Here is a 26,094-nt window from a genome sequence, read left to right as displayed (position 1 = left end):
GCAAAATGTTTGGGGGTGACCCAGCAGAGAGAGCAATATCTAACATGTATTAACAATATTAACCTTAACATGTGCCAAAAGAACTTACCTTTGAACATTGATGTGCACACCTGGCTATGGCTGCCCTTCCCTGGTGGAGGAGAGCGCATCCTAAAGTGAGACACCACCTGCGTGGAAGTGATCACACTACCTTCAGAGCAACAAATGTATGTTTCTCAATCAAAAGATGGTCAACCAAATCTTAGTTGAGCAACTGAACCTATGACCTTGCAGCTCTGATGTGGTCAAACTGGTGGGTGAAGGATTACCACTGATGGAGCCAGGTGAATCGTATCCATTAGAAAGCCATTGATTGCCCCACTTCTAAGTGGGGTTGGGGAACTGAAAGTTTGGTGAGGGGATTTGTGGTGCTTCACTAGCTCTGCCGAATCATAAACGAGACCCATATTTTATGGTAGAACGGCCTGATTATGAGTTGTTTAATGTATTACGATCTGTGCTTAAATCCCTGTTGACGCACAGGTCAGAACTACGATTTGTAAGGTATTTAACATATCCAATAATTATCGGATGCATTAATTAGCTCTACCTTCGTTACATTTTGGAAGATCAAACCTGAAAAAGTTTAACCAGGGTAAAGCATGCCTTATTTACCACATCACATGGGATTTAGTGCTTTAAACACACAATTCCTCGTTATTACCCCCAAACCAGGAATTTGTGCTATTCATCACTCCGGATAAGTAACGTACCGCATGGTATTGTGATTTATCAGGTGCGATACTAACACCTATACTTGTAATCTGGGCTTTAGTTGAAAACGTATTTCCCACAGATTTATTCCCTGATCTATTGGTCTTTCTATCGTCCTGCAAATCTGATGTTTGATTTGTTCATCCATGTGCTAGATTATGGGTTTAATAAATGTCTCCGGGAGACCCAGATCGGCTGTGCAATGACTTGAGGAAAGTACACAAACACATTTAGACCAAAATGCCTTTGTGAAGAAATGTGAGAACAATTGACTGTGAAGGTAATACGATTACGATGATACTTGAGTTTTGTTTCTTGAGAGCTCAATCCATATAATTCATGGGATAAATATAGCCTCACTTTCCTGTAGTGGCAGTGAACACCTAGACACACACAAATATTTCAAAACAGTTTGTTTTATTTAGAACAACATAATAAACCAATATCATCCTGATTGCCACTTGCAGAAGCAAATTAAAGCATAATTAACTATCAAAATATGTAAATAATTATTGAAGTTAAAAAGAGGTCTATGCAAGCACACAATGAAACATTTAAATACGAGTTACAGGGATTGAAGTTGTGCAGGGGCAGCTGCTTGTCCAGTATAATTCAAGGTGTGAAGTATGGCATATTAGTGTATTGTCGTACAAGATAATTAGAGGATAGCTGTGTTGCAAAGAGACGTTGTTGTAACAGTTCAATATGTGGCAACTCAGACCAAGAAGAGCTTACATTTTAGGCATCCTTTTTTTATGTGAACATGAGATATTTTAAATACTTTTAAGTCAAAACGTGTAAAAAAAAGGCCAAACGTTGCTCAAGTGCTTAGCAACAAGGCAGAAGCAAACGGTCACTATTAGGTTTACAAGTCCTTTACAGTACATTTGTCTTAACTTCAGAATTTCATTCGAATATGGTTTGCACAGAGCTCACTCAGTCTTTCTGCACAAATTCCCTCATTTGAATAAATTTTATCTTGTAATATTGTTCTTTTCTTTGCAATATGTTTTTGTGACACTAACATTAATCGATCAAGCAATTTGTGAAATATAATAATTGAGTATCCCAAGTAGTTTTCAAAATCGAAGATTATTTCTAGCATTTTCTAGCTTCTGGAAATACACTGTCTCGTGCCCCTTTAAAATATATGGTGCTTGTGGGCTTACATTTCTGTGGCCCGGCCAGTGTAACCGATTGTCACTTAATCGAGTGGACTGGCCTTTGCAAATACTTCAAGAATCCTTATTTCCTAGAACATACTCCCCACTGTCTGTTTGCATTCCGTTTTGAGGGTTTGGGGGGTTGGGATAGGGTTGAATCACTACTCCAGCTTCTTTTCAGCAGCAGCCTAACAACACCAAAGCCAATAGGATGAGGGCAAGCAAGTGTGAAGACCAAACCAGTGTTCTCTTCAAATTCCTGTAGAATGATAAAGACAAAGGTAAAATTAGAAAAGCTAAACATTTACCATGATTGCACACAGGTTCTTAGACAATGGGCCACTAAGGCTGAGAGCCGTAGTGCTGCTGGGGAAATTACCAGTATTCTACTTGTTTGTAATCAATATGACTAAAGGAGCAGTGTAAAATAATGCACTCTGTTCTTAACATAAAACAGGCATGATGTGAAGCTCCTATGAAGGTTTTAACAAACAATGTATCGTTTTTACGGCTTCACTCTAACGATGGAGACATCCTGTGGGTTTTTAAGGATTATCTCCCACTCTTAATGGGTAACAAGGGTGCTTTCATGAAGAGAGGAGTATCTCAAAGTTAAGCAAAGAGCTATTCACCAAAAACTATTCACATATAGATCTGGAAATAATGCCCGGACAACTCACGCTTGAAGTCATACTGAAAATAAAGAAGTAATTAAAGAGCAATCCCACCTACATATTCCGGCATCTTCCTCGCCGAGGTAACTGCCAATTACTACACCGCACACATAGCTTGGTATAACACATCTTTATATGTCTGAGTGTAACTTCGAACTCAACATTCTAAAGCAGCCTTCAATCTATTTATTACGTCATGGTGCAAAGTTGAGATCTTTCACCATCATGATATAAGAGCGGCTGGGCCAGTCACGGATACTTCACAGTCAGTCTCTTGTTACCAATGGAGATCTGGTGAACTATTAGTCAAATGCTGAAAGTGTTAAGATTCCTTTGGTCGACACCACTTGCAAGGGTTCTGCATCAAAGGGATCATCAGATTTTCCCTTCCGCATCTGCCATGTGAGTACCCTGTCTCCTTTCTGGAAGACGATGTTTTTCGCATGTCACCTTCGGTCGGAATATGTTTTCATCTTTTTTTTTTAACCAAGTACTTCAAACGAGTTGCATAATCATCTCTTTCTCTTTGATTGGTCCACTAGGGTATCTTGTTTGTCATTGTTCTTCGTGAACATCAATGTTGCCAGACTTTCGCCGTTGGTCAAGTGAGGTGCTGAATGAGAAGCTCACAATGTAAAGTTTAATACAGTTTGTAAGGCTTATCGCCCACTTTTAGTGGCCCTAGATGAGGATGGAATCAGATGCATTTTGCAGGTTATGCCTTACCTGCTAGGCCAGGGGCAAGTCTGGAGGGGACTGCAATGCTCCCCTGCAGCCATTCTGAGTCAATGGCACTGCCTTTGAACAGTTGGGCATCGCCATTGTTTTGCCTCCTGACCCCCAGACAGCCCTTGGCAACAGGTTCATCCTGGTCTTGGTGGAACATGCCACCTGGCACTTGGAAGCTATACCTCTGAGGTCAGTGACTGCACACGTGGTGTCCAGGGCACTGACGGGGTTTTTTACATATGTGGGGTTCCCCAAGGAGGTCATATCTGACCAAAATACCAATTTTGTGTTGGCGTACATGAAGAATATGTGGAAGTAGTGTGGGGTAACCTATAGATTCTCCACACCTTACCACCCCCAAACTAACAGCCATCTTAATAGGTTCAACAAGAGTCTAAAAGGCATGATCATTAGCCTATTGGAGCCCTTGAGGCAGAATTCTGAAGTCCTTTCCCATACCGGTTGTTTGCATAAAGGGAGGTACTTCAGAAGGGGGTTGGATTCAGCCCTTTTGAACTTCTATACAGGCATCCTGTGAGAAGCCCTCTCAGCCTAGTGAAAGAGGGGTGGTGCAAGCTCCCAAGATAGGGCCACCGTATGTGGCCAGCTACATGCTGGCACTTCATACCCAGTTGTAGCTCTTTTGGAAGAAAGCCAAAGAGAATCTAGATTCCAGCCAGGATGTCATGAAATGGTGGTATGACTAAAAGGCCATGTAGGTTGGAGTTTCAGCCTGGCCCAAAAGTGGGGGTTATGGAGCCTGTGGAGCCCAGGACCCTGCAAGAATGCTGGTCTGGGCCCTATGCGGTGAACGAGTGCACAAGTGAGGTCACCCAGAAGTGTGGCTCAATGGTTAGAGCGGCAGACTCTGATGCAGAGGTCTAGCCTGGGATCAGGGTTCAATTCCCCGCCTCGGCGGGTCTTGGGCTCAAAATTCCACGGACCTGATAATTCTCGCCTCAATGCCTATTCCAATCATAGAGTCCCACTCTGCAACTCTGGGCAATAGCTTGCTTAATCTCCACAACGGACCTACACAACGCTAAGGATGCCTGGCCTTCACCCTGGGGGTGCCCAGGAGTGGATGCCTCACAGGGAAAGCCAGGACGGGTTCCACAGCGGTATTCGTACAAGCGCCTTGAGACCCTTGCGGGTGAGTAGTGCGCTATACAAGTATCAATTTACAATTTTACAATTTACCCACCTAGTGGACCTCACAACTCCAACAAACCCTTTAAGGATTTGCACATCAATTACCTCAAACCCCACTTCGAGAGGTCCAAAGTAAATATGCTGTGCTAATCTGCTGCTTGCTGCCCTCCTGTCTGGGTGAGAAGGACTGGACCTGCATTCATTGAATTGAGGAATACCAACAGAGTGACTTCAAGGGCTAGTTGGCTGGCCTCCTGACTTGCGCCTCAGGGACAGAAGAATCCAACAACTTTGACCCCAGCACCTGGACTCTGCCATCTGTGAGTTTAACCTGCTAAGCGTTGCACCCTAGTCCTGGACCCTTGGAAGTGGGCCTAAGGTGCTCTGCCAACTTCTGTGGATCCATCGGAACTGACGCATCTCGTCTTCTGCACAGAAGAACCCTGAGCAGAACTGGCACATCATCACTGTTGCATGGATCACCACGTTGCAAATATCTACATCACATCACAGCCCACATCCTCACTGGAACTGTCATTATGTGATGCATCCTTGGCACAGGAACTTGCATCATTTGTCGAAAGCAGCCTTAAAGTTGATGGACCCAGCATTGCAGCATCACAGCCCCGCGGATCCGACATGTTGAATTGACTGTGCGACGCATATCCGGCATCAGACTTTGCATCGCGAGCCCTGTTGATGAGATCCTTAACCACAACAAAGGAACTCGCATTGCAGCTTCACCTCGTCTCAGAACTGATGCATCACTTCGGCAGACCGACGCATCTCCGACATGGACCCATGCAATGCTTTGCTACCAGGAATTGAGATTCCTAAAATGGCGAGCCTAACTGGGTCCCTATAGCCAGTCCACGCTCCAACGCAGTCGGCCTAACCTTGTTCCAGTCCAGAGCCAGCAGATATCCAGGTTGATGCTTTGTGCTTCTTGGCGGTATATATACTGAAATCTTTAAACCTGCTCATCCCCATTTCTACTGATTGGATGTTTATTGTTTTGGTCTCATTTTATTTATTTTCTATTTTCTAAACTGATGTGTGATCCTTTTTGTGTGGGGTCTTTCATTTTATTACTGTTTGAAGTGTTGCACAAATACTTTACACATTGCCTCTGAATTAATCCTCACTGTTCTGTGCCAAGCTACCAGAGGGTTGAGCACAGGAACAGTTAGGGTTGGCTTGTGCCTCAACCTGACAAGGATTGTGGTTGCTGCTTGACCAGGGCTTACACCCCAGTCAACCAACAACCCAAACCAACTAAATCCGATTTCAACTACTGGCAAAATAGAAGATCTGTCACTATCTGTGTTGTATTGCCTCCACAGTCAATAGCACTATACTGCTGACATGATAATGTCTCTTTGTTGTTCTCTGAATAGGAACCTTTTTATCCAATATATAAACTTTCCATATTCACTCATGCATGAGTCACCTCTACTTCAGCAGAAACACATCCTCTGACACAAGGGTGTTTGTCATCACTTTTGCACCTTATTTGATTATTTTTCTAAACACTTGTTTGTTCTGTATGTAGGAAACCACTCCTCCTTGTCCTGTACCAATGGACTGTACACTAAAGAATGCCAGAGGAATGACGGACCCATTGTGCCACCCACTATGGTAACATTGTAAAAACCTGCCTCTAGGCCTACCACTGCAGTCTTAGTGTGCAATTTTAAACTGCTATTTCGACCTGCAAAAATAACCCGTTTGACTGTCCTAAACCTTCCTATTTAATATGTATAGGTCACTCCTAAGGTAGGCTTTAAATGCCCATCAGGCAGAGTACCTGGTATTTAAAAGTATGTCATGTATATTTAACTTTTTACATTTTCTGGCAGTAAAAAGCCTCCCAAGTCTTTTTTCACTGTGCCACTGCTGACTCATAGGAATGTACTGGGTTACAATATAACAACGAATAAAGCTCAATTTCAGTTTGGGAGCAGCTAGTAAAATGATTCAAGAACACATTTTAATTGCAATTTAAAATCCAACTTTAGGGCCCATTAGGATGGTGGGCGGATTGCCCCCGTCAGGCTAGCGGTAGCCACCGCCAGCCTGGCGGGGGCAATCCGCCGGCTATCCGCACCTAAATTCCCCCGCCATATTAGGATGGCGGGGGGACTGCGGCGGACGGAAAGATCGTCCGCCGCTTTTCCGCCCCGGTCGCCTTGGGCGGAAAAGGTTTAATCTGGTGGCGGTGTCTATTAGACACCACCAGCCATATTAGCATTGCCCAAAACAGATGCCTTTCCATGGCGGCAAAGGCATGCGGTCTTTACTTCGGGGACCCCCTGCGGGCCCCCTGAGTGAAGGACAGGTGGGGGGTGCACACTGGGGTTCCTGTGGTATACCCCTGCATTTGCATTAACAAAGCACCAGGCACTGCGCGGTGCCTGCCGCTTTATTAATGCAAATGTATTTGTGCAATTTTAGCATTGTGGCGGGCGGTGCTGCGAGCACCGCCCGCCACAATGCTAAACATGCAGGCGCATCCTAAAAACCCCACGGGACCCCCGCCCTTATGGCGGGCGGTCCCAAACACCAATAGGATGGCGGGCGGACTAAGTCCGCCGCCATCCTAATGACCCCCTTAATGTTTAAGTTGAATTGTATATTACCAAGTTGAAAGACAATTATGAAACAAAGTCATTTTCCTGCCTAAAACCACAAGACTTTTCTGCCAGTGTCAAATTGTCCTCTGACTACTGATGGCTTCCCTATGGAGAGATGTGTATTGCTTACAGACAATGGACAAAGGGCCCTGAATGTGGAGAGGGAGTTTCCCTCCTTGACAGGATGATCTGGGGGTTGTGCCCAGCCCCTTCTTGAGCTTGAGGTAGGTCTAATAGATCCGTACCTCTCCCGTATTGTGTGTGGAGATTGTTCCCTCAGATGCAGGAGAACATTCACGAGTTTATAGATATTACAAACTCGAACTGGTGTCCGGTAAGAAGGACGCCAAAGAACACAATCGTTCTGAAGGCACGTCCCGGCTTAGTCACCTGCAAACCGTGACACCAGTTCGAGTTTGTAATATCTATAAACTCATGAATGTTCTGCCGCATCTGAGGGAACAATCTCCACACACAATACGGGCGAGGTACGGATCTATTAGACCTACCTCACCCTTGGGGTACCATTATCCGAAGTACGGAGGAACCCAGAGTTGCACTGAATGCAACGCCCTGAAGAAGACCGGAGTGACCTTTAAGGCACACACAGAGCGGTCTAAACATGTTGACTCTGGCAGTGGTATGAGGAAGCCTTGAGGTTCCTAATTATCTCTTTGATGCTTTTTCCCATCCTCTTTCATTTTTTAATCCTGATAGGGGTGTCAAGAAAAGTCTAATAAAGGTTGTGTTCTGGTTGACACCTTTAATCAGTTTTAATCACTCTTCATACTGCACTTTACGTCACACTTTTCGGTTGTGATCACTTGGTGTTTGCACGACTTTCACCAATTTTCATGTCACATGTCGTCTTTGTCCATCTGCCCTGATTGTATGCCTTGTTAGGAGAAATGTATTATTTTCCCCCCTCCCTAATGCTCCGCCCTGTGTGGGGATACACCAGGACGTATTGTAAGCAGGCCCGATGATGAAGCATGTCACATACCTTGGTATGCGAGTGAGGGCAGTTTTTTCAAATAGAGTGATTTGCCTAATTGGGGCTCTCTCTGTTTGTACATTTTGTATGTGTTACCCACTCTATACACCCCCTATGTGCGTATATTTGAGTTACTTGGGGGTCTGGGGTGTTAGAGTATAAACTGACTTGATCCTCGCCCCTCTTTTGTGGTAAATACAAATGTATAAGCACAGAAGTAATGATTACTGTACCTAAACAGACAACACCAGCATCCTCCATATGAGTGCAGCCAACAGCATCCCATTGTTGCCGGGGACAGTCCCACAAGTACTGTTCATTCCCTGTGCATGCCACCTTTTCCAGATAGATGATTCCATTGCCTTGGCCAAAGTAAGCACCACTGTAGGCAAAGGCAGCTCTTCCACAGCCCAGCTGCCGGCACACAACAGCTGCTTCAGTCATGTCCCAGCTGTCGTCGCACACAGTCCCCCATTGTCCGGCATGATACAGCTCCACGCGCCCCTGACATCTATTCAATCCGTTAACAAGACGAAGGTCTGGAAGAGGCTCTGAGGAGAATAAAAGTATTGTTACAAGCAGAACCTGCACGGAGTGTGAGATAGAAAGAAACTAGGAGTGTGAGATATAAAGAAAGTAGACAAGGGATCCACAGCAGAAGCTGAGTGAGGAATGGAGAAATAATGGTGAAGTAAAGATCAAATAGGTGAAAATTCGGTGAAAGTAGAGGTTGCTTACGCTACTGGCATAATTTGACTACGTAGAGATTGCAAACATCCCCGGAATTAAGGGAAAAACACATTTATTTTGAAATGAGTGTGGGTCTCTATTTTTTCAAAATACTCATCATATGTTGCAAACTGTACCACAGGATTCTAAGGTGCAACTCTTTAACTCCTCATGACTTCTAAATAAAGTCTCTGAGATCAGTTACTGTGAACACAATGCACGCCCACCAGCCCGCGCTAGTTCCTTTTAGAGAAGATAGTTCTCATATGTATCTAGCGCTACTATGGACTAGTGAGTGTGGAGATTGATCACTGATATCCAAGCCTCCCAAGAGTCACATAGCAGTAGGGTTTGCTGGACATTTAATTGAATGGTCACCATTGTGTGCCTTGGTAAATGCTAATGATGGGGGGTGGGAAACAGATTGAACAGAAAGAACTCAAACTGCATTTGAGAACCGGGCAGGTTTGTGAAAACAGATGCAAAGAGGAGAGATGGGAGCAAAGCAGGCAGATAAAAGAAATAACTAGGATCGAGGCTAGAAATGAAAACTTTTAAGTGATACAGGACATAATGCAACAATGCAGTGGGCACGTCTTCCATTGATCTTATACAAGTCTTCCAGTGATCTAATAAACTGATGCTGCACTGAAAGGGGGTGAGGATAACATTTTAGTGAGGGATGGAAATAGGTGAGTCAGTACGAGTGGCTGTTAATTACTGAGACACATTCCATTTACTCTTGCTCTTGCTCATCTGTGGTATTGCAGCCCGGGACAACCGCATGAAATCGAAGCTTTCGTTGATGTCCCCTCAAACAATTGCTTTGAGGGGTCTTATCATTGATTTACACCTTGCTTACGGCATACTCTATGCCCATGTCAGGACACAACTGTGCCACCTATATTTTGATCCTCGCAAACAAAGACTAAAACAAGTATAATACATTATTAAAAATCCGAGAAATTAGTTTTCTTAATTTGCAATCTTTGAATTCCTGAGTATAATGCGTGGGAACTTGGTATTTCCTCCCCTGGAATGCCCACCAAAAGTATCAGATTTTTCCAATCAAGTAGATCCAAATTCCTCAACCTATGAATTTGTCGTTCCATCAAGTAGAAACTATTCGCAATCCTCGTCCATTTTCCTCATTCAAGGCCATCATCTATGAATATAAATTTCACCTAAGAGACAGGCCAACATATAATTATAATTTAACTCCATCCTCTTTGGTCACAAAAGGGTACTCTGGCCTGTTCTGAATTGTTTTGCCTTTTTTCGCAGTTTCATATAGCGCCAACTCGACCCGAAGGAGAGGGGGCAGTTTACCTGACTCTGAGTGCGCTTGGTGAGTGCCTTTTCCAGACCTGCAAGCACATGCATCTGCACGGGATGACTTTTTGGTTGTCGAAGATATAAGGCTCGCTTTAGTGTGCCCCCCTCCTTTCTCACCCGTGAATTAGCTGGTGGTGTTGTCATGGATATGGGTTTGCCTATTCAGTCCATTTGGGTTCTGTGACTTCCTCTCTGAGGTTCATTGCCTCCTCTGGCTTTTCCTTTGCCCCCTTCTCTGGGTCTTGGGATCCCTGCACTGCTACTCTGTTCAATCTTTCCAGGATGAGGTGGATAGGCTGCTCTTGGTCCTTGGTGTTGCCTCGCCACTCCCGGGAGATGTCTGGTTGGTAAGGCTGTGGTGCGAGGATGGTGTAATTACCCAAGTTAATCGAGTTTGCCTCGAGTGGCCTCCTCATGTTGGCCACTGCTTCTCTGTGTGGACTTCAAACGAAAAATGTAGAATGAAAATGTTTATTGTTCACTGTAATTTTATAGTAAGAGGGCAGGCAACAGAGAAATAGACCAGGGGCGTTTGGAGAGGAAGGCAAAAGTAAATGGCTAGGAATAAACAGAGAAGGACTGGTGGAAATCTGAAAAAGAGACAGAAACAATCAGATCTCGACTGCTGACTATAACAGCTCCCTGTACTCTTCCACAGCCCAACAAATAGACTGAGGCCATGAATGAGAAGACGAAAAACACATTGGGCCTTATTTATGAGAAATTACGCATCGCTGCATGAAAGCAGCGATGCGTCACTGCTCAGTGCACACGCCTTGCGTCATGATTGATGCGTCATATTTATAATATGACGCATCATGTTGCAAGGAGTTACAGATACGTCAGTATTTCTGACGTATCTGTAGGCGCAAAAGTTACGCATTGCTGGAGTGTGTCTCAAAAGTGATCCAACTCCAGCAATGTGTACTTTCACACAAGCAAGTCCCATGTTGTTAGTGCCTGCGTCAGTCTTACGCCTTCCATGAAGCAGGCGTAAGATTTTGACGCATTAGTGGCCAAGAAATGGCGCAGTGAAATCTTATAGATTTCACTGCGTCACTTCCATGACCCTTTCTTGCATCTAAAAGCCCCCCTTGCATACATTATACCAGGCGCAGGTATAATGTGGCGCATCTACCTAGATGCGTCACTTTGTAAATATGGCGCAACAAGGCGCATTTTTTACACCACTGGTGCGTCACAAAAAGTGACGTACCGGCGGCGTAAAAGTGAAGCACAGCCTCATAAACGAGGCCCATTGAGTCATACATGCCTTAATGAACGTACAATAATGGCTAGAGGTGGTGGCTGCTATTCCTGGTTTGACCAATGACAGGGCTATCAAAAGGAGGCCAGTGGTAGACCTTCTCCTAAACCTACCATCAAAAATCTGGGTGTGAAACTAGATCAAAACTTAAATCTTAAAGAACATGCAAATGTAATTGCAGGTGCTTGTTTTCACACCATTGGATTACTTAGGCGAGTCTTCCCCCTGCAACCTGACACCTACAGAAAGACTCTGGTTCAAGCCCTTGTAATAAGTCGCCTTGACTATTGCAATGGGCTTCTGATACAGGCCAATGAGGATGCCATCAATCGCCTGCAGGTGGTCCAGAACACGGCGGCAAGACTGATTCTGAATGCCCCCCCCAGAACATCTTCTGGACCCCTGTTGAAAAAACTTCATTGGCTCCCAATACGCCAACGGGTTAAATTCAAAATTTGCTGCACTGTACATAAGTGTTTATTTGGAAATGGTCCCAAATACCTAGCCAAACTACTCCAGCCCTACAAACCAGAACGAGAATTAAGGTCAAGTAACCTACTCCTGCTCAAACCTCCTTTCATTAAAAAAGCCAGACAAGGCGGTCGAGCCCTCTCATCAGTGGGGCCGGCCTTGTGGAACAACCTGCCCCTTAGCCTAAGACAGATTTCCAATCACCTTACCTTTAGAAAAGTGTTAAAAACGAATCTGTTTATGGAGAAATAATTTTAGGATCGCTGCCTATACAGTACCTTCGTAGCCTGTTGCTGTCAAAGCGCGGAGATAACCCTTTCGGGCTCGATTCTTGCGCTATAGAAGCATATAAATAAATAAATAAATAAATAAATAAATATGCCCTGCCCTTTCAGGGCCTAGCGTTTCCGCTATGAAATATATTTATAGAATTATTAAATAGGCCTCATCACGGGTTGGCACCAAATGTTGGAGCTGCCTAGTAAATATAAATCAGTTACCATTAAACATTTTTGTTTGAAGAATAGGGGGCTCCTTGCATGAAAAAAGAAGTGGTACCCGCATAAACATTTTGGCCGAGGCCTCACAAAAGCTTCTGATAGGTCTGTAAGGTGATATAATAGACACTACCCTTGCTGCCTTGGCTCAGGGGTCATGAAAGCAGTAAAAGGTAAACATTGGAACACAAGCCATCTTTACTCTCCGTAACTTCCACTCCTTCCTTACACTTACACTAGCCGACAACAACAAAATATGAGGCTGTTAAGTGGCTGACAGTGTGACACAGGTTTTCACCTGTTAGACTGTTAGATAATTGGTGACCATATGGTGCAGTGTGCCATTTCTTCTACCTCCTACATACCTTCTGTTCCAATGAGAGTTGCGGTCTGCTCAATGCAGGCTGTGGATAAAGAAATAAGAACATTTGATTAGAAGTTACAGAGTAAGGCTAACCCAGTAAGATAAAAAAGGCCTGCTACTAATACACTGTGAGGGATTGGTTGAGCATGCCTGGGAGCCACTGGCTAGTGAGCCGGGGACATGCTAAGCGCTGGACGTTGTGTATGGTTGAATCCTGTGCCAGGGAGGGTGGAGTGCTGTCCTGCATTGGGCAATAGTACTGCCCATGAGGGAGTCTTAACAACTGTGTTAGGGAAAGGTATACATTCTGGAAGTGAGAAACAAGGAGGGTGAATGGTAGATGTAGCCACTCTGCATGGAAGGGGTTAAGTGCTGTTCAGGAGAGAGTTTATCAGTTGGATGCTGGAGACGGGGCTATTGTGACAAAGCTTTTAGGAGCAAGTAAGAAGGTCCTATCGGAGTTACGATCTTGTTTGCAGGCATATTTCTGTGAAAGAAGGTGTTTAGTGTGGGTGGAGTGGGAGGCATTTAGAGAACACATGAGGGGGGCTTTGTTTAATGGACACTGTAGAAGACTAGTGCGTTATGAAGTAGCAGTAGTTAAAGAATGGCTAGATGAGGCCAGCTGTGGTTCAGTGCCTAGAGGTGGCAAGAGTGGAGCAGTGTTAAGAAGCACCAGGCTTTGAGACAGAAAGGAACGGAGAAGAAAAACGCAGAGAAGGCTTCTGTGTAGGGGGGGCACATTTGTGGGACCGCTGCAGCTTTTAAGAAGGGCACGAATAATTGGGTGCTCTCTGCCTTTCTCTTGTCTTATTGCAGACTTTGTCAACATGTTAATGCAAACTGTCCCATTTCACTACATCTAGTAGCTGTGTACCACTGACGTACACGGCTCAATCTATATCTGCTTTGCATCATGCATAACCATGGGATGGGCACACTCTGGGTATGAGTACAGACTCCCATTTCCTTTTTTCTAGATACTGCAAGGTAAGCACTGGAGGCCACTTTAAGAGAGTGCATCCACGTGACTGCACACTCTCCTCACAACCCTGCAAGTCTGGTGGCCTCTCAGTCTACATACCTCTGGGATTCCAGTAAACAAATCAGGATTCAAAGTAGAAACAAATGTGAACAGAAATAACATCCAGTGAAACTGTAATGGTGAGATTAAATGGTTACCTAAATCTTCAGTGATCGACAAATCTTGTTCTAATGAAAGAAAACAAAAAGAGACAAGTTACATTTGGTTTCTTAAATGACAACGACTAATAAATGAATTGTGTATTAAGCAGAATAGGAGAAACTGAAGTAAAAAAAAGACATTCGGGGGATCTGGGATGAATTTGTTGACAAAACGTTAGATTTCCCAGATTCTGCAGCAAAACGTTTCTGAAGAAAAGTTCCTGTGAGATGTTTGGAGAAACAGTTGTGTTCTACGTTTACGTTTGTTCTCAGATAGACTAGATTTAACCCAGTCTAGCTGCTGAATGAGGATCCCACAGGTCTCTCTTAAAGTGGGGTCAGAACATTCTGGTTCTTAAATATGACATAATCAAGTTTTTCCCACATGCTCAATGGGATGATCATGGCCCGACTGGAAGACAAAAGCAGCCCTGGTAAGAAAGTACCTCTCTCATCCTTCTCACTCTTTTTATATTTCCTCTCTCTCTAGCCTTTTTCTTTCCTAAAGCACCCACTGTGCCTGCTTCTAACAACCTGGGAGAAATGGAGAAATTAAGTTACCAGTAGCAGCTGTTTGCCATCAAAACCATGCCTTCAATCAGTGCTGTACCCCGTGTGTCATGGGCCCTAGCGTTAGGAGGGAAATGGCCCCACCAGGGCCTCTGTTTGAACTGTGAAATAGAGCAATATTCAGGATTCAGTGGGGCCCTCAAGCCTCTCAGCCCCGGAGCCTCTACACTTGTGCACCAATAGAAGCTACCCCCCTGCATTCAATGGCTCCACCACGCAGGGGAAAGGCCTGTAAAAAACAAAGCGTCTGCCCAGTCTTGATATGGTTACCCAAACTTTGACGTCAGTCATTTAGATATATACTGATCAAAAGTGAAAAAGTCATGATGACTTCCTTAATGGAGATAATGGGATCCAAAGATTTGCAGAGTGACTTGTAAGGCCTGACTCAATGTTTTAACTGAGGATTTCTAGACAAAAACAAGATTTGCTTCTTGCTCTGCGCTGGGAAACCCTTTTTGGGTAGCTGTGCGCATTATAAAATTATTTTAACATAACATAACACACTAATTAAATTATCAAGTGGTTAAACAGGTTGCTGTACATAGAGGCTGTGCCAGTTTGTTCCTCCCTGTATGAGTTACAAGAGGCTTGAGATATTACAATATATGTAGCTCATTCTTCTTCCCCTGAGAGACTTAGGTGCACACACAGGGTTGGTAGGACATTACCCGCTCACTTAGTCCAGAACTTTATAAAAGATTGTCCAACTGCCACCAAGTCCTAGAGCCGGGGCCTCTGCTGCACAAGTGGTATGGTGGACCACCTGCCAAACTAGCCGTTGCCCCTCAGTCAACAAGCTATAACCATGCAACAAGGCGAGTTCCCTCGTCTCACTAGTTGACTAGTATCTGTTCTTAGAATAATTATTTCACCTGCAAGTTGCAGTGAACCTAAGGGATCTTTCTCCCCCTTCTGACTATATTGCATATCAGGCTTAGCCATCCTCAGTCTTAATTCCAAACTTACACCTACTTGAACTTTGTGTCTTAACTACTCTTCAGCTGTCACACCATTTGGACCCGCAATTTCAATGCATTCTCGTAACTTAACCAAATTACATTCCCTCTACATATAGCTATTCATAGCTATTCATCTTTCCTGCTGTCACATTGTGGCTGGGGTCTGATAGGGATTAAGGATTAAGGTGGCGATAGGGATTACGGTGTTAGGGGCAGTACTAGAGTCGGTAAGGTGCATTGGAACCAGAGTTTTTGTGTTGTTTGGCAGTTGTTTAGTTTTGGGAAATCTTGGGTCAGGCTAAGAATTGGTAGCTATGTGTTTGATTTCCGTTAATGGTTTGGGCTGTGTTCATAGTTTGAGGTTACAGAGTCTGTATTGCCTGGGTTGGAGACGGGATTGTGACAGTGTGGTGTATGTTGTTGCAGTGTGCTATGGTTTGAGGTACTACCTTTTGTGTAGCCTTTGGGTGTTATTAAGAAAGTGGTGAACAGGTGTGGACTGATGGCTGTGGATTGAATCATTCATTGGCCATTGTTAAATATACTGACACAGAGTTCACACTTTTGGCTCTCCGATCATGACAGCGAGAGTGTGCAACAATGAGTTAATGTGCTTGCTTTAATTACAGTAAAGAAGTTGAATAAAGTAACGTACCAGGTGGACTTGCTGAAGCAAAGTAGTGTAGATGGGTTATTATAGTTCTGTCTGATTAGCTCACATATTTGTCTGAAATTAGAGCTGCAGGGTGTGCTGTAAAGATGTGATGTATCATTTTAGACATGTTGTTTATATCCCTTCTGGATAGGTTGCATCAAACGTATTACAAACAGTGTCTCATTATCTGATTGGATGACATTTTGCCAGAGATAAAGATATAAAGTTTCCACTTAATAAATAATTCCAACAGGCTAAGGAGCCAAAAAAGAAAGAGTAACATCTGATAGGGAGGAGGGATTACACAGCAATTAGTAAACATACTAGCATCGTTGAGACAGCTGGACTTAGTGGCAGATAAGATTGATGCTCATGTACCTTTCGAAGCTGATCCAGCTGGTTTACAGGCAGTACACTGATTGTGCGTAATCAGTTTTTGAACTGTGTCAGAGGAAGTGCTAGACCGTATGCGAGTTTTTGGGAGGAATATCGTCACAGAGCAATACACCAGTAATGCATACTTTTTTATTTGCATTCTCAGCATGGCTTGTTGTACATTTATTACCTTGTTATTTTGTAACTTCTAGTACTTGAACAGAAAGCCTGGATAAAATACTCATGCATGGGGTAAGAAGCTTGAGCAAGCTGATAACACGCCTCCTGTTAGAGGTCTGAGATCCATGTAAAATCCACTCAGTTAAATTAACCTGTCCTGCAGCACTCCTTACTGTCCATACCGTGGTCTCTTTTTAGGATACTTTCAGGAGAGAACTACATTTTTGATGTGGTCAGATTTCGAGTAATTTATTTTACCTGTGAAGTCGGATTCAAAGAGATATTCAACTGAAAAATAAAGACAGTGTGTTAGAGTAATACAATGAATGCAGGAAACATTTATTACTGTGCCTATAAGAATAAATGTGTCGAACACACTCAATAAAACTCTCCACTGACACTGGCAGTTAGAGAATTGACTCCTGAGTAATGTCGAAGACATTACAATGCTTCAAATATTAACTATTTAAGGGTGTCCTCTTATGACTGGGCTTTAGTGGTCTTGAGGCGACTCTCTTACCTGTGGCAATTATGGCCTGGCATTTTCATCCAGGCTCTGAGAAGAAGCTATTGCCCCACCATGGACTTTTGATCCTTTTCCCAGAGCCAACGAAGGACGTAATATGAGCTAAGAAGTCTCTCCACTGTAATATGGAAGCATCCAAGCACTTCTCTCCTGTTTTGGCTTCAAATCATGGCAGCCAGAGCACATCTACCTGCAGGAGAACTAACTGGATGGGCTACAGTTCTTGGAAACACATTAATTTCATGGAAGACCTTGGAATCACTAGATATCATCTTTGCTGTGCAAGTGGCATCATCTGGTGCTGTGCACTGATTAAGAACGACCGACTACATGCACTGGATTTGACTCTTGAGTCATGTGTCTCAGTGATGCTCTAGCAACCTTATCGAATTATCCCACAAAACTGAAGAATCGCCCACCCCAGAGTCAGGTTATCTCCTGAGCACACTGAGAGAGAGATGTTCTAGTTCTCTTCCATTTGGTCCACCTGGGGTAGTCACATCATGTACATATGCACATGTGCAAAACAGAACTTTGGAACTGTTTCTGGATTAATTGTGCTGTTTTTAACACATGCTCTAAATCCGAAATGTTGTGACAGACAGCACAGCTCGAAAACACAGGGCAACCACATCTGTTTCTAAGTTCATGTAAGAACATATTGACCTCTGGATTATGTTCAAAACTGGTGCCCAGCTTTTGTCTGCCCCAATGCATAGTGTTTATGATATGGCCTCTGGTTGTAAATACAGGCTCCCGGGAGTATACCATGGCAGATGCGATCTAACTATTCAGATGCCTGATAACTCACTTTGCACCAGCTAGTCCATAACTCTAGGACCACAATTTTTGGTACTTAGAAAAAGAATACCATGGTGGGCGCCCGGCAGACACACTTCTATTCAGACCATCTGATTCCTAATCCGCCACTATAGCCAGGCGAATTGCAGGTCAGAGTCCTCTGTTGCCCTTTGCTTCCAGAAACCGAAAACTGTTTGTATAGCGTTTCCTACTGAATGCATTCTCCTTTAAATTACTTCAATAGCAAACAGAAATATTACTACCCAGTTGAATAGTACTGATTTTCACATCTTTTGAAGAGCTTGCTACTAATTTTTCATCCTCCCGGAATTAAATATGCATCTTTTAGGGTGTGCTCTTTGAGAAACATAAATAGTCATTTAGAAAATAATATCTGACATACCTGTGGTACTAGGGTACTCTGTGAATAAAAGAACAAGAGGTAAAATCAGCATGAATCGTCAATAATTCAGAGTTCTGTACAGCATTTGTTTGCCTGTCTACCCCTCTTGTCTCATTTGTCCCCGTTCCTCTATTAATCCTATTACTTTACATACCTTAAAAGTGTAGCAACTCACACGTGTCTCTCTTTTTGTCCCATCCCTATTGCTTCCCAACTCCTACTGTAAACCCTCTCCTCTCTCTTACACAATTGCCCCCACAGCTTCTCTGGCCCCGTTATTTTCTGTAAAACTTTGCCCTTGTCCAGCTTTCCGTTTCTGTGTGGCTAAATTTAAGGCATAAGAATTCACCTGCAAACATACAATGAAAATATCTCCAAATCTGTTTGCACATTTTGCACTTTATACAGTGATACTTCGAGCAAAAGGCAGTAAGGAAGTGCTTCAGGAGTAAATTAGGACGGAGTTACAAGAAGCAATATAAATGTAAATGTAAATGTAAAGTGTTTGTAGAGCGCACTGCTACCAAGCGGGTTCGTGGCGCTATTACTCATACCGCTGTGGAACCCTTCCTGGCTTTCCCTGTGAAGTGTCCACTCCTGGGCACCCCCAGGGTGAAGCCAGGCATCCTAGCGCTGTTGGGGTCGTTGTGGAGATTAAGCAAGCTATTGCCCAGAGTTGCAGCGCGGGACCCATGATTGCAATAGGCACTGAGGCGAGAATATCAGGTCCGAGGAATTTTTGACCTCGAGACCCGCCGAGGTGGGAATCGAACCCTGGTCCCGGGCCAGAGCTCTGCATCAAGGTCTGCCACTCTAACCATTGAGCCACACTTCTCCACCCATTGAGCCACACTTCTCCATATAGCCGTGATGGATTACTCATTGAACATAGATGTAAAGGGTAACTGCCCCGGGGGGCATTATTTACAATATTTGTAAATATCTCCTATTCAGAGTTATCAACTTGAAAATGAAGCATAACTAGTGTTATTCATTTTTTACACACCGAAGTGCGCATGTTTGGCAAGTTTGATCTGCAGGAAAATATCAGTGGCAAACTCCAAAGTGGTAATTACTTTACTTATGTGATCAGAATTAAGATTTAGGGGGATATGTACAATAAAGTGGCGTGTCGTTAGCCTCCTGGGCTTAACGATAGGCTCGGCTACTTCGAATACGCAAGGCTGCACCATATTTACAAGAATGTGGTGCAGCCTTGCGTTTCCCCCTTTAACAACTTTAACAACTTAGCGCCAACGCAGGCACCCTTGCACCAGAGTGCAAGGGTGTCTGCATGCAGGGGAGGATTGGTTATGCGTAGGAAGGTGTCCCTTCCTGCACATAAACAATCCTAAATGCCATTTTGTAACTTTCATGTGTGCTGCTTCATGCAGCATGCATGAAAGTTACAAAATGGCATTTTTAAAAAAGTTTTGTTTAAGTACAGGAAGGGTCATCTTCCTGTACATAAACAAACAATGGCATTTTTCTTTTTTCATGTGTGCTGCAGATGGAAAAAGCAAAAACAAGGAGAAATATTGCATTTCTCCTTGTGTCGCCAACTTAAAACCAGGATTTTCATCATCTTAATTTTGGCCCTGCCTCCTATGTACGCCACCCATGTACACGGGGGTAGCGTCAAATACAATGGGTGTTGCAGTGGAACACCCACGCAACACCCACTGCATGCCCCTTTCACGCTAAACATAGTGTGAAAGGGGGCCTAATGTACACGGCAGCGTTAGGCCACTAACGCTGCCTTGTAAAAAAGCCAAGGCCCCTATCGCCAAGGGAACGTCTCAAAAAGTGACATTCCTGTGGCGATAGAGGCTTGTCCATATGCCCCTTAGTTTTAGATGTTATGGCCCTCATCAAGATCCAATAATTATTGCATCTCCTAAAATTAGCGACCCAGGTCTCAGAATCTAAAAGCTGCAAAAAATATAGGATATTTTTGAATGACGCTATTGTGAAACTTTCATAAAAATCCATTGATTGATTTTTCCTATTAGCTCGATCACTTGGTACACGTATAACAGTTCATTCTTTCAATCCACCGATAAACAGAGGCAAACGTTTCATATCATCTTTGGAAAAATAAATGCAACCGTTTCTTTAATTTTAGCTGGAAATTTCGGCAACAACAAAAATAAAGTGTCTTCTTGTGGCAAGACACTGCTGGTATCGAAAATCTGAACATATTAGTAGGACTTGGTAGTTTAAGTTTGGGCACATTTCTGACATGTCCTTTTAGCGATTATTTGCTCAATGAATTAAAATCAAGCAGTATCCCACTGTAGAAAAAAAGATTTTTATTGCGGGAGGAAAGGCCTCAGTTATAACACGAGCTGCAACTGAGATCCCATAAAGTCAGAACATTCTGGTTCTTAGAAGTAAAAAATATTTCTGTGTGGATCCACGTGTAGGTATTGGCCTAGCTCACAATGACAGAATGAAGGGGTTGCGTGCAGTGCCGAGGTTACAAGTGTAGTGGCAAGGTGGTCCACTATATCCCTTCCCACATTAATTCTTTATCTCCCCAACGTGGGGAGTGGGGTCTTCTCCATCTCTCCCACAGCACCGAACTTTGCGTAGGGGATCGCTAAGGAGCCTCTTTGGTGAGGTGTTGTCCCCTCAATCACGCTCCCCTCTAGTCATCTGGGGCCCCATCCTGGGGTTAGGTGGGCTTGTGTAGGAAGAGTGGTGTCAAGGCACAGTGATGGAGTCAGCGGGGCCTGATTGACTCCAGCTCTGAAAGAGAGGAGGGGAGTCACCCAGGCCCTTTTTTTGTGGCATTGGAAGGCCCTTCAAATTTCTTGAACCAGGACATGTTCCTGCTCACTACTTCAGACCCCTTGCTGATGGTGACCATGTTACCTCAGACTCAGGTGAACAGCCAACGAAAGAGTGTTCTTGAATGGTTTTATAAACTTCCCTCCAGTGTGTCAGTCCTGGGGCCGCTGCTCTGTGATTTTGTGAATCCTGGCCCCAAGGGTGCATAGCTGAGAATTCTACCCCATAGTTTGATGGCCTGCTGTTTGTCTTGATTTCCGCCAGGAGTCCGAACCCTTCCTGAGTATTGGCTTGACTTTGGAGAATGCAATGGCACTGTCACTTCTACGGGTACTTGGATGGATTGACTATCTATAAATACCATGGCTGTTCTGCCATCCAGAAAACTTGCAAAATCCAGGTCCAGCATGGACCATGGCTCGAGACAGCGTTCTTCTGTCAGGATTGGAGCGGGGGAAGCTCAACCTCTGGTGATCTGTCCCAACTGACACTCTTGCACCTATTTCTCCACCATGCTGTCCATTTTGGGGAACCAGACCTTTGACCTCAGTCTAGCCGTGGTCATGGCAGTGCCAACTCTACGATGTGGACCCAAAGTGACTGGGGTATCAAAGTGCACTGGCCTTTTAGCAGAGGTCCTTTGTGGATTGTGCTCAGTTTGTCCTCGATGGTCTAAAGCTAGTTAATCCGCAATGCCCATCACTCAATCCTTGACAGTGAAGTGGGTGACCAGGGGTTTGTGGTCCATAACCACTAAAAATTCCTGCCCAAATAAGTAGAATTGAAAGTGACAGCACCCCACCAAATGGCCAGGGCTTCTCTTTTGATCTGGGTATAGCACATTTCTGGGTAGGTCAGTGCCCGACTCGCATAGATGACGCCTACCCATTGTCCTTTAGATTTCTTTTCGATCAGCACAGGCTGCATTCATAATCAGCTCTGTCTTGCACCCGGGATCAAAGTATGCCATGGTGGCATCTTTGAATGGAGCTTTCTTTAACACTTGGAACACTGCATCTTCCTTGTCACCCCAGGTCCACCGGATGTCAGGCCTCTGGAGTACCATAAGGAGCTCAGACGGGTGAGGCCGGGTCTGAATCATGCACAATAAGCGGGCATTCCCTGGAGGCTCCTGACCTCTGCTCCAGACTGGGGGATGGCAGCATTCTGGATGGCGCTGGCCTTCCTTAGATCGACTCACAGACTGTAGTGTAGTTCCTATATTCCCAATAGGCTCTGCACATTGGAATAATATATACTGTAGTTTAGACATAGGACTGAGGTCGACTAGGTCTCTACCGAATATATTAGACTTAAATGTGTGTGCCAGCTAGCTCAGAGGTCACTAGAAACTTTCTCGAATAAACAAGAAGGGATTAGACTCTGACAACCATATAACATGACAACTTTGTTTCCCCAGAATGAAACGTATCTCTAGAGTCGCTGAAACAATAGACGGCTATTTCACTCAGTCAATCGTGCATGCTTAGTTTCAGCAGAGGTGCTGGGAAAATAGAGATGGGCGTTTTTCAATAAAACGTATTTATTGAACAGTCTTCTTTCTCAAGCATAAGAAATGTACTGCTACAATTGTGATACTTGTAATAAAGTACAATGTATATAATACGAACAGTATTATAAAGTAGTACTGTAAAAGCATGATATGGTTTCTAAGCCATAAAAGTGCACAAAAGGTATAAAATACATACAGTAATAAATAATGACTAAAAGTACTCAACTGGTGCTTCTAAAATATGCCTACCCTGGTGTACCTAACCTAAGTCTAGGGAAGAAGTAAGTGAGGAGTAGCTTAAGTTTAGTAGTTCTCTGCCAGGAATCTATTCCAAGAATTCTCTAAGAGGTCTAATCAGCTCCGTACCTTGGTTTTAGAATGAAGGAGGTCTTGTATCTCTCTCTCTCAGGACTCGATTTCCCAGATACCCGCAAGGGTAGCCCGGAAACACTGGAGCTGGATTTCTCGGCAAGAGAAAAGACAGAGTCTCTCAGTGCGTCAGCTGGAGGGTCGGTTTCCTTCGGCACTTGCTGCTGCAGGGCGTTGGGCAAGTAGATAGTCGATCTGCTCCAAAACACCGTGTGTTTGACTGGGCAAATGTAGGCATATTTTTACCCCTGAAGGTGCTGAATCTGACGTATGATTGGACATAATATTGTCACTAGTGCCTTAGTTCCTTGAAAACTCCCGGATTTCTTGGATAAATCAGTATTCAAGCAGGGAGAGGTTCCTGACTGCTGAGGGCTGGTTTTACCACGAAATCAATGTGGATTCTCGGTGTTTAGTGGAAGTAGCCATGCCGTATTAGGGCTGCGCCGTCTATAACTAAATAAGGCAATGATTCTTCTGGATAATTTATACCCATATATGGGCATGAATCGGGAAAAGTTACACTAGGGTCCTAGATTCCCACATTACAAGACCCTTCTTAGAAAATGTGGATCCATAGAACTCTATGGATGCGACAATGAAAGAACACTTTGGCTTGTGCAAAATGAGGCAATGGCTGCTTAGCCTCTCAGAAGTGGCTCGCAGTTGGGTGTTGTTCTCTTTCACTGTCCTTGAGAAGATTAGAATATCTTCACTTATGTTCAGCATGCCCTCAAACCTGGAGACTTTCTCCCCAATGGTATTTTGAAAGGTTAGGGTGGCTGAGGAGATGCTGAAGTTGAGGTGAGTGTTATGTCGTAGCCCCAAATGGGTGGAGAAAGTGGTTATTTAGAGACAGGCAAGATCACATTCTAACTGGTTGAACCCAGAATTGAGATCAAACTTTGAAAACCACTTTCAGGACTGCATTTATGTCATCTATGGATGGCGTTAGGTGTTGTTCCATATAGATGGCCTTGTTATGGAGCCTCATGTCAATGTGGATGGTGCCATGTTGCTTAGGCCTTTTGGCCATGAATATGGCTGACCCACATTTATGGGCTGTGACACTTTCCCGACCACCCCCATTTGTTCCAGATTGAGGTAGGGCGCACTGTCTGTTCAATGTGCAGCTTGATTGTGGTATTTTTCACACATACAAGGCCAGTGAAAAGTTGGGGAAAGTCTTTCATGATCTCCTTGGCCTGGCTGTCTGGATGGGATTCAGTGGTCTGCCACTCTATAAGTGTGCTGGTACCTTCTTTCGTGATGTGAAACTGGGTGTGTTTCTTTGTGTCTCACCTCCATGATTCCTGCTAAGGGCAGTGGCGTATCTTCTCTGTACACATTTATCTTTGTGGACGTGGGTATGCGCATCGGTCAGAGCTTAACAGCCTTGAATTGGCAGACATCCATGATGTTCATTGATGCCCCAGTGTCTATTAGGGTTTGGATGGTTACTCCTGCTATTAATAGGGAGCATATTTGAAGTTGTCTCCCTTCTCTACTCTCAGTTCCATTTATGAGATCATGAACAACCTATCATTGTAGTTCTCTCCGGTCCTGGCTTCATGCCTCTGCCACTTTCCTGACTCTTCCTGTGACAGGTCATCTAGCATTAGCAGCCTCGGGGTGGGCTTCCCCTTGGTCTCCCTGACTGCTTCCTACCTTGGTCACCACTCCAGCAGACCGTACATAGTGTTTTTTCTTTCCAAAGCTAAAACACCTTGTTACTTGTGCTGAGCATGTGTTGAGTGCATGAGAGTCTAACCCACAGTTTCAAGATCTGTTGTTGCTTGTCACTTTGGACCCCAGGGTGTGAGGTTGTGCTGTTTTTTGTACACCATGTAGGCTGACAGCTCTGTCACCATGGCTGATTTTGTGGTGAATGAAGACACTGAGCTTCAAGCCAGTGCCATTTCCATTCCCTCCACTGGCTGCGTGACTATTTGTGTGACCTGGCAAGTATGAGAATGTCCTCAAGCTTGATCTTGGGCTTCAGAGGATGAGGAACTACAGAACTGGAAAAGGGCATAGTTTGATGAGCTGAGCATACACCTTGATTGATTAATCATCATTGACACACGTGGTCCTGGTGGCAAGTGCCCTCAATCTTGTATCAAAGTTGTCAAGAGTTGCTGCTGGAAATGGCCCTTTTTGCAGGGTTAGCCCCAAACTTTTTGCTTCTTACTCCTACTTTTTCCTGACCTCTGGTTGTTGGCTTTAGGACTCTGGGCACTTTACGACTGCTGATCAGTGCTAAAGTACATATGCTCTCTGTATAAATTGTAATTGTGATTAGTTCTTTCTGAGTGGCATATTTCTTTTAGCAGTAGGTGCCTTGTAAAGTGCACTGAGTGTGGCAGAGCTGTTAACTCAATTGCTACTAGTGGGATCGCAGCACTGATTATGCCATCCACATAAGTAGCCCTAAAAAGAGGTCTCAGGCCTCCCATCGCAGTGCCTGTGCGCAATTTGTTAACTGCCATGTCGACCTGGCAAGTGCACCCACTTGACAGGCCCTACCCTTCCCATTCCTTACCCATAGGACACCCCTACAGTAGGCCCAAGGTACCCCCCTGGGCAGGGTGCAGTGTTTGTGAAAGGTAGGACATGCACTGGTGTGTGTAACATGTCCTGATAGGAAAACACTGCCAATTTTGTTTTTCACTATTGAAAGGCTATCTTGCCCGTAGGTTCGAATGGGGAATGCTTTGTAACATTTTACAAGCATATCTTCCCATAGGGATAAGATGGAAAATTGGAGTCTAGTATCCCTGAACTCAGAATTCAAAAACACATCTTTTATTAAGGATGTTTTTTAAATTATGTGTTTGAAAATAGCACTTTTAGAAAGGGGCTATTTTCCTGTTCTAACTTTCTGTGTGCCTCTGCCTGTTTGTGGATGGATTGACTGTCGGGCTTTGGAGTGACATGGGCACAGGAGTGGCAGTGGCTCCAGGAGTCTGGATGAGTCAGCACTAGGCTGAATAGGCCTGAT

At 44.2% G+C, this 26,094-nt stretch overlaps 1 protein-coding gene across 1 annotated transcript in view; it reads right to left on the bottom strand.

Moving 5' to 3' along the window:
* Positions 1-1,209: 1,209 nt before the first annotated feature.
* Positions 1,210-26,094, bottom strand: part of DMBT1 (deleted in malignant brain tumors 1) — an 845,773-nt gene continuing 820,888 nt past the window's right edge. Inside the window, exons 23-28 of the mRNA XM_086919609.1 lie at positions 18,419-18,436; positions 16,947-16,976; positions 13,944-13,973; positions 12,763-12,801; positions 8,332-8,649; positions 1,210-2,175 (exon numbers count right to left, since the gene is read on the bottom strand). Coding sequence (XP_086775735.1) covers positions 2,168-2,175; positions 8,332-8,649; positions 12,763-12,801; positions 13,944-13,973; positions 16,947-16,976; positions 18,419-18,436 — 443 coding nt within the window. The 3' untranslated portion in view covers positions 1,210-2,167. The remainder of the gene's footprint in view (positions 2,176-8,331; positions 8,650-12,762; positions 12,802-13,943; positions 13,974-16,946; positions 16,977-18,418; positions 18,437-26,094) is intronic.

The sequence above is a fragment of the Lissotriton vulgaris genome, chromosome 5 (assembly GCF_964263255.1).
Source record: "Lissotriton vulgaris chromosome 5, aLisVul1.2, whole genome shotgun sequence".
Classification (NCBI taxonomy): domain Eukaryota; kingdom Metazoa; phylum Chordata; class Amphibia; order Caudata; family Salamandridae; genus Lissotriton; species Lissotriton vulgaris.
This window is presented reverse-complemented; position numbering and strand designations above follow the sequence as displayed.